A 16,797-nucleotide genomic window follows, 5' to 3' on the forward strand; every position below is an offset into this window, starting at 1 on the left:
ATATTGATTAACTATTGTTTTCACTTAAAAGCTACATATGTCTGTAATATGACACTTATTTTGTACAATATTAGGTACAGCTGTCAAAAGTTATTATTTGTTCAATAAATTTGTCTAATGACTGATGCAAATTGAATCATTTTAATGACAAAGTCAAGTATTATTGCTTTACTGCCAAATTGAAAATTGAAAATTATAATGATCTTTCATAATAAAATTGAGAATGGAAATGGGGAATGTGTCAAAGAGACAACAACCAGACCATAGAGCAGACAACAGCCAAAGGCCACCAATGGGTCTTCAATGCAGCAGGAAACTCCTGCAACCCGAGGAGTGCTTTAGCTGGCCCCTAAACAAATATGTATACTAGTTCAGTGATTATGGATGGCATACTAAACTCCAAATTCTACACAAGAAACTAAAATTAAAAATAACACACTTGTCTCTAGGGTCATCCTTAAATGAAGAAGCATTGGGTTTTATAAATAAAAGATTTGTACGTGCAATGAAAAAATGTATAAAATACAATGGTATTCATTGTACATTCATCATTATTCTTGTAGCAGAAATATTTTGTGAATATTAAGGTGATGAGTTATAAATTTAAGAACTCTGGTCGTATATTGGTATCACGTTGGCGTCGTCGTCTGCGTCGTCTGCATCGTCGTTGTCGTCATCGTCGTCCGAATACTTTTAGTTTTCGCACTCTAACTTTAGTAAAAGTGAATAGAAATCTATGAAATTTTAACACAAGGTTTATGACCACAAAAGAAAGGTTGGGATTGATTTTGGGAGTTTTGGTCCCAACATTTTAGGAATTAGGGGCCAAAAAGGGCCCAAATAAGCATTTTCTTGGTTTTTGCACTATAACTTTAGTTTAAGTAAATAGAAATCTATGAAATTTTGACACAAGGTTTATGACCACAAAAGGAAGGTTGGGATTGATTTTGGGAGTTTTGGTTCCAACATTTTAGGAATTGGGGGCCAAAAAAGGACCCAAATAAGCATTGTTCTTGGTTTTCGCACAATAACTTTAGTATAAGTGAATAGAAATCTATGAAATTTTGACACAAGGTGAATGACCACAAAAGGAAGGTTGGGATTGATTTTGGGAGTTGAGGTCTGAACAGTTTAGGAATTAGGGGCCAAAAAAGGGCCCAAGTAAGCATTATTCTTGGTTTTCGCACCATAACTTTAGTAGAAGTAAATAAAAATCTATGAAATTTAAACACAAGGTTCATGACCACTAATGGAAGGTTGGGTTTGATTTTGGGAGTTTTGGTCCCAACAGTTTAGGAATAAGGGGCCCAAAGGGTCCAAAATTGAACTTTGTTTGATTTCATCAAAAATTGAATAATTGGGGTTCTTTGATATGCCAAATCTAACTGTGTATGCAGATTGTAGATTCTTAATTTTTGGTCCTGTTTTCAAATTGGTCTACATTAAGGTCCAAAGGGTCCAAAATTAAACTTAGTTTGATTTTAACAAAAATTAAATCCTTGGGGTTCTTTGATATGCTGAATCTAAAAATGTACTTAGATTTTTGATTATTGGCCCAGTTTTCAAGTTGGTCCAAATCGGGGTCCAAAATTAAACTTTGTTTGATTTCATCAAAAAATGAATAATTGGGGTTCTTTGATATGCCAAATCTAACTGTGTATGTAGATTCTTAATTTTTAGTCCCGTTTTCAAATTGGTCTACATAAAGTCCAAAGGGTCCAAAATTAAACTAAGTTTGATTTTAACAAAAATTGAATTCTTGGGCTTTTTTGATATGCTGAATCTAAACATTTTTTGATTATGGGCCCAGTTTTCAAGTTGGTTCAAATCAGGATCCAAAATTATTATATCAAGTATTGTGCAATAGCAAGAAATTTTCAATTGCACAGTATTCAGCAATAGCAAGAAATCTTCAATTGCACAATATTGTGCAATAGCAAGAAATTTTCAATTGATTGGAGTTATCTTTCTTTGTCCAGAATAGTAGTTGAATCAACTTAAATCATTGTTTTATACAATATACAATGAATATTCACTTTTACTACCAACTGATAAATTAAAACAATCTTTACCATTCAGAGATAACAAGCACCTTTTGTTACATTTTAATATTTTATGATGTTTTTAAATGATTAGTTATTGTTGCAACTCCATTAGAAATTTTAATTGAGATCAGTTTTGGAAAAAGGGAAAAGGGGATGTGAAAAAAAAATGGGGGGGGGGGGGGGGGGGATTAAATTTTTCTCATTTCAGATTTCATAAATAAAAAGAAAATTTCTTCAAACATTTTTTTGAGAGGATTAATATTCAACAGCATAGTGAATTGCTCAAAGGCAAAAAAAATATTTTAAGTTCATAAGACCACATTCATTCTGTGTCCGAAACCTATGCTGTGTCAACTATTTAATCACAATCCAAATTTACAGCTGAATACAGCTTGAATGTTGTGTCCATACTTGCCCCAACCGTTCAGGGTTCAACCTCTGCGGTCGTATAAAGCTGCACCCTGCGGAGCATCTGGTTTTAGCATACTGAAAGAACTAACATTGATGGATTGAAATACACAAAAACACATTGGAGGTTCTCATGCTAATATTTATTGTAGCAGCTATTGCAATTTACTTGTTGTCATGTTCCTGACATGCATTAGAAAATAGTCTAATTTGATTATAAGTTATGATGAAATGTTCATGACTTTATGATTTTTTTGCAAAAAAATGAAGATACTTGAAGTTTATTTATGTAACTAAAGTGATACTGTTTTATTTAAAATGTATTTTGTTATATTGAAATGACTTAGCTTTACACAATAGTGTTGAAAGTGGTGTTAAAACAGACAATCAATCAATAAATCTTGGGAATATGATATGGTTACATCTCAATAAAGCATTCATCAAAACAGTTTTTAAAAAGAAGAATACTGTGCTATATACTAATTTTATTAATTATATTTGTGTAGATGGACCTCACTGTTTTATGGCGATCATGATGAAAAACCAAAGATTGGCTCTCAAGAGTCCTTGGACACACACATACATCTGCATGATACTGTGAGTTGTAAAATAGATATGATTGGAAAGATAAGTTTCAGGATGTTTGAATTTGACAGCAAGCTGTCTATAACCAGATATATATATAGTGGGCACTACATGGTTTAAAAAAAATATCAAGTGTTTTTATTTTTGAAATTTAGAAATTATTGTGTGCACTTATTATTATGTGCATTTATTATTGGAATTCCTTATTAGTCCCATGAAAACAGGCATTGATAAGTTTCCTGGCTTGGCACAAATGCAAAAACAAGTTGGGGGTTAAACCAGTTTTTGTAAGATCTCAGCTTCCTGCTTTTTGATCAGTGTTGAACAAAAAGTAAATGGAAGAAAATACATGAAAATCAGTTTAGAAAACATTCAATGATAGATGTCTGTATTAAGCATAATTACAACTAAAACAATGTTTTAAAGTCAGCTGAACCTCATTTATTTGTACAGGGTTTGATGCTGTCAGAGATAATATGTTAACATAATGCTATATGGAAACAAATTTCTAAAAAATGTCAAATGAGTTATTATATTGCAATTATTTTTTTTTCAGCATTTTTTTGCTTGGATTACTGCCTACTTCAAAGTCAAGTAAGTGTGATAAGAATTATTAAAAATGACTGTTAAATTGTCTGATGTGTAAGAAGTGGTTGACAGGAGTATAACAATTTGGTTATTCTGAGCCTTCTTCTGTTCTGGAATTTTATCACTTTCTAAAGTGGGAATATGTCCTTGGAATTTTTTGGCTACATGTATACTAATTTGTAGATAAGTCTAGTCAGAATTTGGATCATGGTTATTTTATTTGGAGGATTAACAAAAGTCTGCAAACAGTAGTATATAGAAAATTTGTACTTCATTAAAAGATTTGTGAATTCGTAGTCAACCTGTACCCTCAAAATACATTAAAGTTTGTATCCAATGAATATTAATAAACCAGCAGTACATGTTTATGATTTTGTGATTTTGCAAGCAAGCCGTTTAGGAACTTCTTCTTTGAACCCATTTAATGAATGGATGAGCCATGAGATCCTTCAAACATTGGAACCCCAAAATAAAATGAATCCCCCGTCTTATTTAATAACCAATTCAGAAAATACAGATGTAAATTAATTTCCTTGCAACAAATAAGATCAATTTTGACGCAAGTGAAATATATTGCTTAAGGTAACTTTAGATTAACCTGAATTCCACCTGAGCAGTTTTGATTAGATGTTGTTTTACAAATTAAAGTCCTGAAAGTTACTGCACTAAGGAACATTGTATTTGTTTGCAGTGTTGTAGTTAGAAAATAGATATCTTCATGTAAGAAGGCATTACAGTATTGTAACATTTCCAGAGTTATCAAATAACAATCTAATTAAAATTAAATCTCTCACTCGCTCATTTTTTAATGCTTGGTCGCTGCATGGCAGCAGCGACCAAACATTAAAAAATGAGCGAGTGAGAGATTTAATTTTAATTAGATTGTATCGAATAAGTATTTGCCCCCATTGCACTGGGTCTTAGGACATTGTTGAAGTCTTAGTCTGTCCATCTGTCTGTTTTGTAACACATTACTATTCAAAGATTTTTCCTTAAATTGTTCATACATGTCTTAGTAGGATTGTCTTTCCTCATCAGTATTGTACCACACATTACCCCTATAACCACAGAGGGTTATGGAACTTTGACCCTTATTATCCTTTTTCAGTATATTGACACTGTTTGAAAGATATTCCTCTGTGACCATTGAATTGAATTGAAATCCACTACAGTAAGGTTGATTTTCATTATGTCAACTTTACAATGCTTTAATGCAAGATCTATTAGCCAATGGTCCAGAAGTTATTGGAGCCTTTAGAGGGCTATTGTAGATTTTTTTATGGGACTTTGATGACCATTTATGCCAAACATCCAAACTATAAAAAGTCATCATCCTGGTAACGGCAAATACATCTTTTTATTGTTGGCATATATTTTACCTTAGAGTTGGGTCTTCAGGACAATTTAAAGATAGGAAACATACACATTTAGAAGTACATAAAATAAAGTTCATATGGAGTTACAGAAAGATTAACAGGAAGTGGATTCACAATAGTTGGCTTCACTCTTAAGGAGTTACTTCTTCCAGTTGCTTTCGAATATTGTGAGATAAATGGTCATTGATATGATTTGAATATATATAATATTGTTATCATATAATTATCAAAGTTCTTTTGCTAAATGTGACTAAAATGAATTTCAGAAAAGTTTCACATTGGCCATAGGTTTTTATCACTTTGTAGAAAACTTATTTACTTGGTAATGTTTGATATATTGGGATTTTTTTTCTTTGCAGAGATTCAGATATAGCACATAAGAATGGTCGAGATGCTATACAATACCTGACTTTCCAGAGATATCTCATAATATATACAGCTATGATTACTGTGTTGTCTGTGGTAGTTATACTCCCTATAAACTTCCAAGGGGACAACAGTGAGTACATATGATCTTACAAAGATTTGAGATACCTTCATACCTAGACGAACAGAATTCGTTTTTATACGACCGCAAAAATTTTAATTTTTCGTCGTATATTGCTATCACGTTGGCGTCGTCGTCCTGCCTCGTCTTGCGTCGTCGTCTGAATACTTTTAGTTTTCGCACTCTAACTTTAGTAAAAGTGAATAGAAATCAATGAAATTTTAACACAAGGTTTATAACCACAAAAGGAAAGTTGGGATTGATTTTGGGAGTTTTGGTTCTAAAATTGTAGGAATTAGGGGCCAAAAAGGGCCCAAATAAGCATTTTCTTGGTTTTCGCACTATAACTTTAGTTTAAGTTAATAGAAATCTATGAAATTTTGACACAAGGTTTATGACCACAAAAGGAAGGTTGGGATTGATTTTGGGAGTTTTAGTTCAAACAGTTTAGGAATTAGGGGCCAAAAAAGGGCCCAAATAAGCATTATTCTTGGTTTTCGCACAATAACTTTAGTATAAGTAAATAGAAATCTTTGAAATTTAAACACAAGGTTTATGACCATAAAAGAAAGGTTGGGTTTGATTTTGGGAGTTTTGTTCCCAACAGGTTTTTAGGAATAAGGGGCCCAAAGGGTCCAAAATTGAACTTTGTTTGATTTCATCAAAAATTGAATAATTGGGGTTCTTTGATATGCCAGATCTAACTGTGTATGTAGATTCTTAATTTTTAGTCCCGTTTTCAAATTGGTCTACATTAAATACCAAAGGGTTCAAAATTAAACTAAGTTTGATTTTAATAAAAATTGAATTCTTTGGCTTTTTTGATATGCTGAATTTATTCATGTACTTAGATTTTTGATTATGGGCCCAGTTTTCAAGTTGGTTCAAATCAGGATCCAAAATTATTATATTAAGTATTGTGCAATAGCAAGAAATTTTCAATTGCACAGTATTCAGCAATAGCAAGAAATCTTCAATTGCACAGTATTGTGCAATAGCAAAAAATGTTCAATTGCACAGTATTGTGCAATAGCAAGAAATCTTCAATTGCACAGTATTGTGCAATAGCAAATATTTTCAATTGCACAGTATTACGCAATAGCAAGAAATATCTAATTGCACAATATTGTGCAATAGCAAGAAATTTTCAATTGATTGGAGTTATCTTTCTTTGTCCAGAATAGTAGTTGAATCAACTTAAATCATTGTTTTATACAATGCACAATGTATATTCACTTTTACTACCAACTGATAAATTAAAACACTCTTTACCATTCAGTGATAACAAGCACTTTTTGTTACATTTTAATATTTTATGATGTATTTAAATGAGTAGTTATTGTTGCAAACTCCATTAGAAATTTGAATTGAGATCAGTTTTGAAAAAAGGGAAAGGGGGATGTGAAAAAAAATGGGGGGGGGGGGGGGTGTTAATATTTCTCATTTCAGATTTTAGAAATAAAAAGAAAATTTCTTCAAACATTTTTTTGGGAGGATTAATATTCAACAGCATTGTGATTGCTCAAAGACAAAAAAATTATTTTAAGTTCATTAGAATACATTCATTCTGTGTCCAAAACCTATGCTGTGTCAACGATTTAATCACAATCCAAATTTAGAGCTGAATCCAGCTTGAATGTTGTGTCCATACTTGCCCCAACCGTTCAGGTTGCACTTTGTAAATACAGCTGTTTCTCAACACACGCCTCTTTTGGGGAGTAATTGAATATTCATAGAAAATTGATTTTGTTTACATACTGGTTCCCAGTTATGCTCTCTGTGTTCCATATCGCAGAGACAGAACTTGGGAATGTTACCAGTAAATAAACACGTGCATATTGTTTACATTGAAATCTGTGGTAACCTTTCATTCGAGGTAGGGGTAGTTAAGAAAATTAGTGTAAGTTTAAACTCTAAGAAGTTCAGGGCATATAAATGTTGAAAATATGCTGCACAGCCCTATATTTTGACCTTTGAAAAAAAAGTGGTGCATATGAACTTTCAATTCTAGGATAAGATTTTTTTCAAAACTTCATAGTAAAAGTATAATACAGTAATACAGTTTTAGCCGTAAAAGGAGTTCCTATGAGAAATTGCATTGTCAATATTTACAGAAATGCAACCTTCAGGGTTCAACCTATGCGGTCGTATAAAGCTGCGCCCTGCAGAGCATCTGGTTGAAGGTTATTAACAGTTAGTGCCATATGCAATTTAATAACCTTTTATTAAGGTCAAAAGCACCAGCAAACTGAAAACTAATCATAAGCTCACCTGGCCAAAAGGGCCAAATGAGGTTTTCTCATCACTTGGCGTCCGACGTCTGTCATCATCCGATGTCGTCTGTCGTCTATGTTGTCATTAACTTTTACAAAAATTTTCTCCTCTGAAACTACTGGGCCAAATTAAACCATACTTGGCCACAATCATCATTTTAATAACTAGTCTAAAAAATATGTCCGGTGACCAAGCCAACAAACCAAGATTACCGCCATGGCTAAAAATTGAACATAGGGATAAAATGTAGATTTTGGCTTATATCTCTGAAACCAAAGCATAAAGAGCAACTCTAAGTCAAGATTTATCCGCACTGAAATTTTCAGATGAATCGGACAAACTGTTGTTGGGTTGCTGCCCCTGAATTGGTAATTTTAAGGAAATTTTGCTGGTTTTGGTTATTACCTTGAATATTATTATAAATATAGATAAACTGTAAACAGCAATAATGTTCAGCAAAGTAAGATCAACAAAAATGTCAACATGACAAAAATGGTCAGTTGACACCTTTGCGAGTAATTGCCCTTTATACTAAATTTTTGTAAATTTTTCTTACATTTTTGTAATCTTTTACAAAAATCTTCTCTTTGAAACTTCTGAGACAAATTTAACCAAACTTGTCCACAATCATCATTAGGGTAGCGAGTTTAAAAAATGTGTCCGATGACCCGGCTTGCGAACCAAGATGGCTGACATGGCTAAAATAGTACATAGGGTAAAATGCAGTTTTTGGCTAAAATCCCAGAAACCAAAGCATTTAGAGCAAATTTGTTTGCGAGGTCAAGGTCTGTCTGTCCTGAAATTTTCAGACCAATCAGGCAACCGGTTGTTGGGTTGCTGCCCCTTAATTTCTTTTTTTTTTAGAAAATTTTGCAACTTTTGGTTATTATTTTGAATATTATTATAGATAGAGATAAACAGTAAACAGCAATAATGTACAGCAAAGTAAAAACCTACAAATAAGTCAACATAATCAAAATGGTCAATTGACCTCTTGAGGAGTTATTGCCCTTTATAGTCAATTTAACAATTTTCATGAATAATAGATTTTAACTACTGGGATAGATTCATAGGTTCATTAGATAGAGATAATTATAAACAGCAAGAATGTTCAGTAAGGTAAGATCTACAAGCAGATCACCATCACCAAAACACAATTTTGTCATGAATCCATCTGTATCCTTCATTTATGATATATGCGCATAGACCAAGGTGAGTGACACAGGCTCTTTAGAGCCTCTAGTTTTTTATGCCCCACTGTGGCTGAGGGGGCATTAAGTTTAAACCTTGTCCATCAGTACATCTGTACATAAGAAGGTCTGTCCATCTGTCCATCTGTATGTGACATTGTCTCAAAATAAGTTTCTGTTCTCTAACTTATATTTCCCTCAACCAAATGTAATGAAACTTAAAGACAATGCTACTACCCAAAAATACATATCAAGTTGGAATATGGGTGGCATAATTTTTAGCTCACCTGGCCTAAAAGGCCATGTGAGCTTTTCTCATCACTTGGCGTCCGTCGTCGTCGTCGTCGTCGTCGTCGTCGTTAACAATTTTTCAAACATCTTCTCCTCTGAAACTACTGAATGGATTGGAATGAAACTTAAAATGATTGTTCCTTAGATTATTCTGCACAAAGTGTGTGCTTCGATTTTTGATCCGTCAAAAAACATGGCCGCCGTTACTTAAAATAGAACATAGGGGTCAAATGCAGTTTTTGGCTTATATCTCAAAAACGGAAGCATTTAGAGCAAATCTGACAGGGGTAAAAATGTTCATTAGGTCAAGATCTATCAGCCCAGAAATTTTCATACTAATCAAACAAACCATTGTTGGGTTGCTGCCACTTAATTGGTAATTTTAAGGAAATTTTGCTGTTTTTGGTCATTATCTTGAATATCATTATAGATAAAGATAAACTGTAAACAGCAAAAATGATCAGCAAAGTAAGATCTACAAATAGGTTAATATGACCAAAATGTCAATTGACCCCTTAAGGGGTAAATGTCCTTTAATGACAATTTTTTACAATTTGTTCATCATATTTGCTAACTTTAAAAAATCTTCTTCTCTGAAACTACTGAATGGATTTGGATGAAACTTAGCATGATAGTTCCTTAGATTATCCTGCACAAAGTGTGTGCTTCGATTTTTGATCCGTCAAAAAACATGGCCGCCCTTACTTTAAATAGAACATAGGGGTCAAATGCAGTTTTTGGCTTATATCTCAAAAACGAAAGCATTTAGAGCAAATCTGACAGGGGTAAAAATGTTCATTAGGTCAAGATCTATCAGCCCTGAAATTTTCAGACGAATCAAACAAACCATTGTTGGGTTGCTGCCACTTAATTGGTAATTTTAAGGAAATTTTGCAGTTTTTGGTCATTATCTTGAATATCATTATAGATAAAGATAAACTGTAAACAGCAAAAATGATCAGCAAAGTAAGATCTACAAATAAGTTAAATATGACCAAAATTGTCAATTGACCCCTTAAGGGGTTATTGTCCTTTAATGACAATTTTTTCACAATTTGTTCATCATATTTGCTAACTTTAAAAAATCTTCTCCTCTAAAACTACTCAACCAAATTCAACCAAACTTCAACTGAATGATCAGTAGGGTGTATAAAATAAAGTTTGTGTTTAATTTTCTATTTTGGTCTATTTTTTTTAATACTTTATGCATTTGGTCAACTATATTTGGTGTATGAAAATATTTTATGATCTATATGTCGGTTACACGGGTTTTATTTGAACTTGACCTCATTTTCACAGTCCATTGCTTAGTTTTAAGTGTTTGTGTTTTGGTCTCATTTTCTTTATTTATAAACAGTAAGTCATATATATTTGTAATATTGAAGAATTGTTAGCTGTACATGTTTGCCTGGCATGGTTCAATATGTTCAATAAGGCATTGTTTACCAGGTGAGCGATTCAGGCTCTTGAGAGCCTCTTGTTTCAGTTCTCGTGTTATGTTCATTTAAAAATAGAAAACAAACGAATAACTAGCTATATATACATATAACTTGTCATATCATAGCTTTAAAAAAATATTGAAAATTGAATGATTCTTGTTGTAATTTTATAGGGGAGTAAAAGTGTTGATTATGTGCACACTTTTAGTAATAAATCCGTCCACCAAACTTTCTACACAATGTGCTTCTGTCAATGCTTTTACACTCCAATAAAAGAGGTGCTAAAGATACCACAGGGACATTCAAACTCATAGATCAAAAAAATAAAGTGACAACACCATGGCTAAAAAAGGAAAAGACAGACAAATAATTGTACACAAGACACAACTCAGAAAACTGAAGACTAAACAAAACAATCCTGAACAAAAACTGGGGTTGATCTCAGGTGCTTTGAAAGGGTATGCAGATCCTGCTCCATATGTGGCACCCATCGTGTTGATCATGTTATTACAACCTGCTAAATAGGATTGATTTCAACTTCACCATTTGGAACTGTTGGTTTAATAGCTTCCTTGTGAGCAGCAACCCTCTATTAAGAAAATCATGATAGGAATGACAATCCAGGGAAGAATTGGGAGATAAGCACTCTGTACACATATAGGTGCTGCAACAAACTTACCTTAAGAAGCATTTATTTCTTCATGTTTTTAAACCAAGTCTGATACTATTAAAAGATATTCTCTGATTGAATAACACATCAATTTAATTAAGAATAAGTATTATTCTTATATTTTTCTTTATATTTTAGTTGGTAGTGATAAAGATCTTGGTCATACAACTATTGGTAACTTAGATCCAGAGTAAGTAATCTTAAACATAGGTGGTACATTAACTACAGGGAGATAACTCTGTAAAAATCAGCTGATCATTTTAATCATGTGCAATGTCTTAAGAAATATAAAGCTTCTCAATGAACACAATTTGTGTTAGTCAGACTGCTATATTAGGTCCGAGACCACAATATCGTCCCTTGACTTTCGTTGTCCCAGAATATCGTCCCTAGTATTGACAGTGTGTTACTTGCCAATTTTGTTTTATTCCCCTTCCAAATCTTTTTCTCCATGTTTTTAGCATCAAATTGCAAGAAAGGGGTGAAATACACCGTCAAAAGTTTTTTGAAAATTTCATTTTTTTGTCATAGTGTCAAAGTTAGTATTTTGTAAAAATTTTAGGAAAATTAAACAAGCCAAATTAAATTTATTAAAGGTGTATGGTACCACCTTAATGTAAGAATAGAATATATTTGAAATCTAGTTAATCAGTTTGAACATTGTCATTATTTAGATGATTTTTTAACATAACAACTGCTTTCCTGTATGGCTGAGCATGGGGTATGTGAGCATGCTCACAAAGGTTCTTTAATAATTTTTATGCCCCTCTTAGGGGCATTATGTTTGTCTGTCTGTCCTGCTTCAGCTTAAAGTTTGTGATCAAGGAAGTTTTTGATGAAGTTGAAGCACCATGAACTTGAAACTTAGTACACATGTTCCTTATGATATGATCTTTCAAATTTTAATGCCAAAATAATTTTTATTTTTTTTTATATTTTTCAGCTCTAAGTACTTATGGGTACATGCAATCCTAGCAGTGGTATATTTAATTATCTTGGTTGCTCTAATGAGGCATTTCTCTCTCAACCTAGATTTTACAAAAGATGAACAGGTAAGCATGTGTTATGCAAATAACATATAGTATTATGATAACATCCTGATAACCAAGGTCATTCAAGTCAATCTTATCAACCCAAGATCAAATATGTGTGTAATAAGAAATGTTTGCTAAAAAATTCTCTACTAAAAAGAAGTATTGTATATATTGTAACATCGAAAATATGGTGCACACTGAATAACCTGTGTATTATGTTATTTTAAAGTGCACCACAAAACTCAGAACATTTTGTATGTTATTTTGAATAGACAGGAAAATATTACAGTCATTCCTTATAATTTAATTCTAAATTCCACTTTAAAGGAGTAAATTTTGGAAAAAAAACCCGTTAAATTATGTCTATGAGCTGATAACCAAAACTCTTTCAGCCAATCAGAAGAGATGTTACTTCCAAAATCAAATTATTTGAATATAGATTATAATTATCATTTAGATAAGCAATTTGAACTTCCTCATTGACAATTTATTACTGTTTTGAAAGATCATCTTATAAACAAGATAACTGGGGAGTAGAAATATGGTCACTCATGGTCTTTTTCGTACAGGCAGTAAAACCCTTGGCATTAGTGGGGCATCTGTTTGGCTGTGCTAGCTGTACACTCTAACCTGAAACAATAGTGTAACATCACAACATAGAAATGCACGCTATAGAATATCAATTGAAATGGCTTAAGGTGGCTCGTGGGTACAAATATTTCAGCAAAAAATTAACCTTTATTTTTACAGTTAGTATGTTTAGTGGACAAGCCTAATTTAGATGGAATTGCTTTTGGTCAAAACAAGAATGACTTTGAATGTACTTCTGTTGTAAAATATAAATAATTAACATTTACAGGTATCAAAAACATTGATGGTGTCTCACATACCAAGGGATAAATGTTACAAGAACACAATACAACAACACTTTCAGTAAGTCTATTTTATCAATTTTGCGCCAAAGTGTAAATATAAATACTGTTTTGTATCATTCTACATACACTTCTTTTTTTCAGAATTTTGTGAAATATAGATCAACTTTTTTTTTTATCAGCAAGGTCTTTGAAGAGATCATTAAATCAGTGCTGATCATTCATTTCTACAGGAGTTTTGCTCCTTTTTTCTAAACACCTTATCGCTATTTGTCCGCCATTACTGAACATCACGAAGGTTCCCGTAAAATTTTGACATCATAGTACAAAATATCTGATGCCAAAATAGAAAAGTGATTGTTGTATAACGTTGATAGTTCAAGTTGGGCAGATTCTTTGATCAATCCGGCAGATTTCCAAAAAGCAATAAGGTGTATTATTTGGAAGATTAAATTTCTTGTAGGATATTTTGAAAAAAATTGATAAGAACCAAAACAATATAGTTTGAAGTCATTGACTGATAAAATATTCTTATTTTCCTTTAGAGAGGCCTACCCGGAAGTAGTAGTACTAGATATACAGTTTGCCTACAATATTTCTAAGCTTGTTAAGCTGGATAAGAAAAGGTATTGGTATATTAATGAATAAAACTTAAATCATTCAATGTCCTATCTTGTTTAATGATACTAGCTGCAGGTAATTTGTTGTTGTTTTTGTTGTTTTTTCAATCAAATGACTTTTTCACATTTTGTTAACCAACTTTTTTAACATAACCTTTGCGAGTAGAAAAATTTCACAAAGATAAATCACTGCAAAAATGTAAAACTTAGATTTTTCGTTATGTAACTACATTAAATGAATTTGAGAATCATGAAATTAAATTTCCAAGCAATGGACTAAAAAGGGCTAAACGCGAAATAAAGCATCCACGGAAACTAAGTTGGTTTACAGTACATGTTGTTGCCATGGTTCAATGATGTTATGTGTGTTTTTTTCAGAATGGTATCTGATTTTTAACTTTTCGTTATTTTTGATATTAATTGTGTCTTTTTCTATGATGGAATTAAACAAAATATTTCTCTGATTTCATTAATATCTTTGACTTTTTAGAAAAATGATGGCAGAAGCAAAGTTCATGTCAGAGTTAGAGTATGATGGCACCGGAACGAGACCCACACTGAGACCATATATCTGTGGGAGATGTTTATGTGATTGTTGTGGTTGTGAGAAGGTAAGAAAATGGGAACTTTCACAATTCATAATTTTTCAAATTATTCCAGTTATCTCCCTTTCAGATTTTATAAATGTGAATCTATTTAGCAAATACTTTATACTGTTATTTAAATAAAAGGATATATGACATATAGGTGTCAAAGAGACAGTAACCCAACAACAATAAAGAACATTATGTACAGTCTTTAAAATGAAGATGTGTTCACACAATTGGCCAAACTCTAAATCATTCTCAGTAACACATGGTCCGAGTACACAGTTATCGTCCCTTGATTTTCGTTGTCCACGAATATAGTCCCTACTGTGGACAGTGTGTTACTTGTCAATTTTTTTTATACCCCTTTCAAATTTATTTATTTATGTTTTATGCCTCAAGTAGCAAGAAGGGGGATAAAATTACACTGTAAAAAAATTTGATTCATGAATTATAATGTAAAGTAGTGATTTGGTCCAGTTGAATAAGGTCAAAAATTAGCATTTCGGAAGCTGTCAAAAGATTTCAAGCCCCCCTTCACATAAAATTGTCCATATTTTGAGTTAGAGCTGATGAAGTTTTCTATAATTTTGATATAATTTGTCCCAAAAGTAGTACAACACACTGTAAAAATATTATGGAGAAAACGCAGGTGGGATTTTTTTAATTTCCATTTACTGTCTAAAGGAAATGCACTACGAAATAACTGTGTACTCGGACCACATGGCCTTGATGTGGATGTGCCTTCAGAAAGATCATCTTATGACAATCAAATCTATTAAATTCAGAAAATACAAAGTTCATTATACTCCCCAGGAATCAAGGCTTTTTTTTGGGTGGAGTAAATGAATTACCCTGTCTGTCAGTATGTCATTATGCCTTGTCACTGCAACTCCTCCTATACATGTAGATGATAGTTTAACAACTTTACACACTTAAAGAACATAATTACCTGATAAAGTGCGCTAATAAATATAATCCAAATCCAAACATGTGTCTTTCTATATATGTTGTGATGTTTCTACTACTTACTGTTCCAGGTAAAGGTGAAGGTTGGTACCTATTTAGCATTTAAACTCACTGCATTTGTCTGCACCTGCCCTTTCTCAGGAACATGATGTTCAGTGGTTGTTGTTTGTTGATGTGATTCATCAGTATTTCCCATTTCTCGTTTTTTACATACCGGTAGATTAGACTGTTGGTTTTCCTGTTTGAATGGCTTTACACTTGTCATTTTTGGCTGTTAAGTGTGAGTCAAGGCTCCTTGTTGAAAACTATACTTTGACCTATAATGGTTTACTTTTACAAATTGTGACTTGGATGGAGAGTTAACGTTGTCTCATTTGCATTCATACCAAATGTTCCATATATCTATGTTAAAGGGGAGATAATCTAACTTAATACACCTAAAAATATTGATAAATGAGTGGAAAAGTATCTTATTTTAGTTGTCAAATTGTGAGTGAACTCACTAAAAGATACCACTGCCCACCAATTCTCTATGTTAATTGAAGTAGGTAAATTTGTCCATCTAGCCATTTTAGGAGGGTAAATTATAAAAATGTTTGAAACAAGAACCCTTGCATGCAGGGATGCTATGGAGCTAATTTATGCAAGGCACTATTTTCTTTGAATTTTTTTAATCACTATTACTTAATGTTGTACATTGTTCAGATGTTTCAAAAACCATGTCTTGATTGGAAAGATATATAATATTTAAGAAATAATTCTTTCATGCCATGCTCTATGCTCATTTTAACATGGGTAGGCATTATATTTGTTAATTAAATGTATTAAATGTTTACAAATATAATGCCTACCCATGTTAAAATGAGCATAGAGCATAGCATGATAGAATTATTTCGATTCTAATAGGAATATTTGGATCTTTTGTACTTCGAAGCAGACCTATAGTAGACGCTCAAAATGTAGCCATTTTGATTTGATGAACAAAAACTTTATAGAAAAATCAACAGGTCATCAATAAAAAAAGAACAGAAACATTTAAACTTACTTTAAGAATTATTTTATTTAATTTCCTAGCGAGCAACACCAACAAAAATGTCCAATTTGATCTCTGGCGTTGTTCCTAATTCATCTGACGTTGCAATTTCAATTGTGACGTCAATCACGTGCAGCCCATGTTCTATTCGAATTAGAACATGGCTTTGTACCCAAAGCTAAAGAAGAACGTCATATTAGAATCATAGATAACAATATTCATAGATATTTTGTTTTGTTGAGTGACTTCAGGTACTGGTTCCAGATATGATCTCTTTGTTTCATATCATAGAGACATAAATTTGGAATGTTACCAGTATAAATACATAT

At 32.4% G+C, this 16,797-nt stretch overlaps 1 protein-coding gene across 11 annotated transcripts in view; it reads left to right on the plus strand.

Annotated features, from left to right (window-relative positions):
* LOC139516353 (calcium permeable stress-gated cation channel 1-like) overlaps positions 1–16,797 on the plus strand; it is a 158,123-nt gene that overhangs the window by 10,907 nt on the left and 130,419 nt on the right. For all 11 annotated transcript variants that reach the window (XR_011662945.1, XM_071306410.1, XM_071306414.1 and 8 more), the window contains 8 exons: positions 2,960–3,050; positions 3,595–3,632; positions 5,362–5,501; positions 11,492–11,543; positions 12,297–12,405; positions 13,247–13,320; positions 13,805–13,885; positions 14,370–14,490. Coding sequence is in view for 10 of the 11 variants with exons in the window: in XM_071306410.1 (XP_071162511.1) it covers positions 2,960–3,050; positions 3,595–3,632; positions 5,362–5,501; positions 11,492–11,543; positions 12,297–12,405; positions 13,247–13,320; positions 13,805–13,885; positions 14,370–14,490 (706 nt within the window). In the remaining variant the exon portion in view is untranslated. The remainder of the gene's footprint in view (positions 1–2,959; positions 3,051–3,594; positions 3,633–5,361; positions 5,502–11,491; positions 11,544–12,296; positions 12,406–13,246; positions 13,321–13,804; positions 13,886–14,369; positions 14,491–16,797) is intronic.

This window comes from Mytilus edulis, chromosome 3 (genome assembly GCF_963676685.1).
Source record: "Mytilus edulis chromosome 3, xbMytEdul2.2, whole genome shotgun sequence".
Taxonomy (NCBI): domain Eukaryota; kingdom Metazoa; phylum Mollusca; class Bivalvia; order Mytilida; family Mytilidae; genus Mytilus; species Mytilus edulis.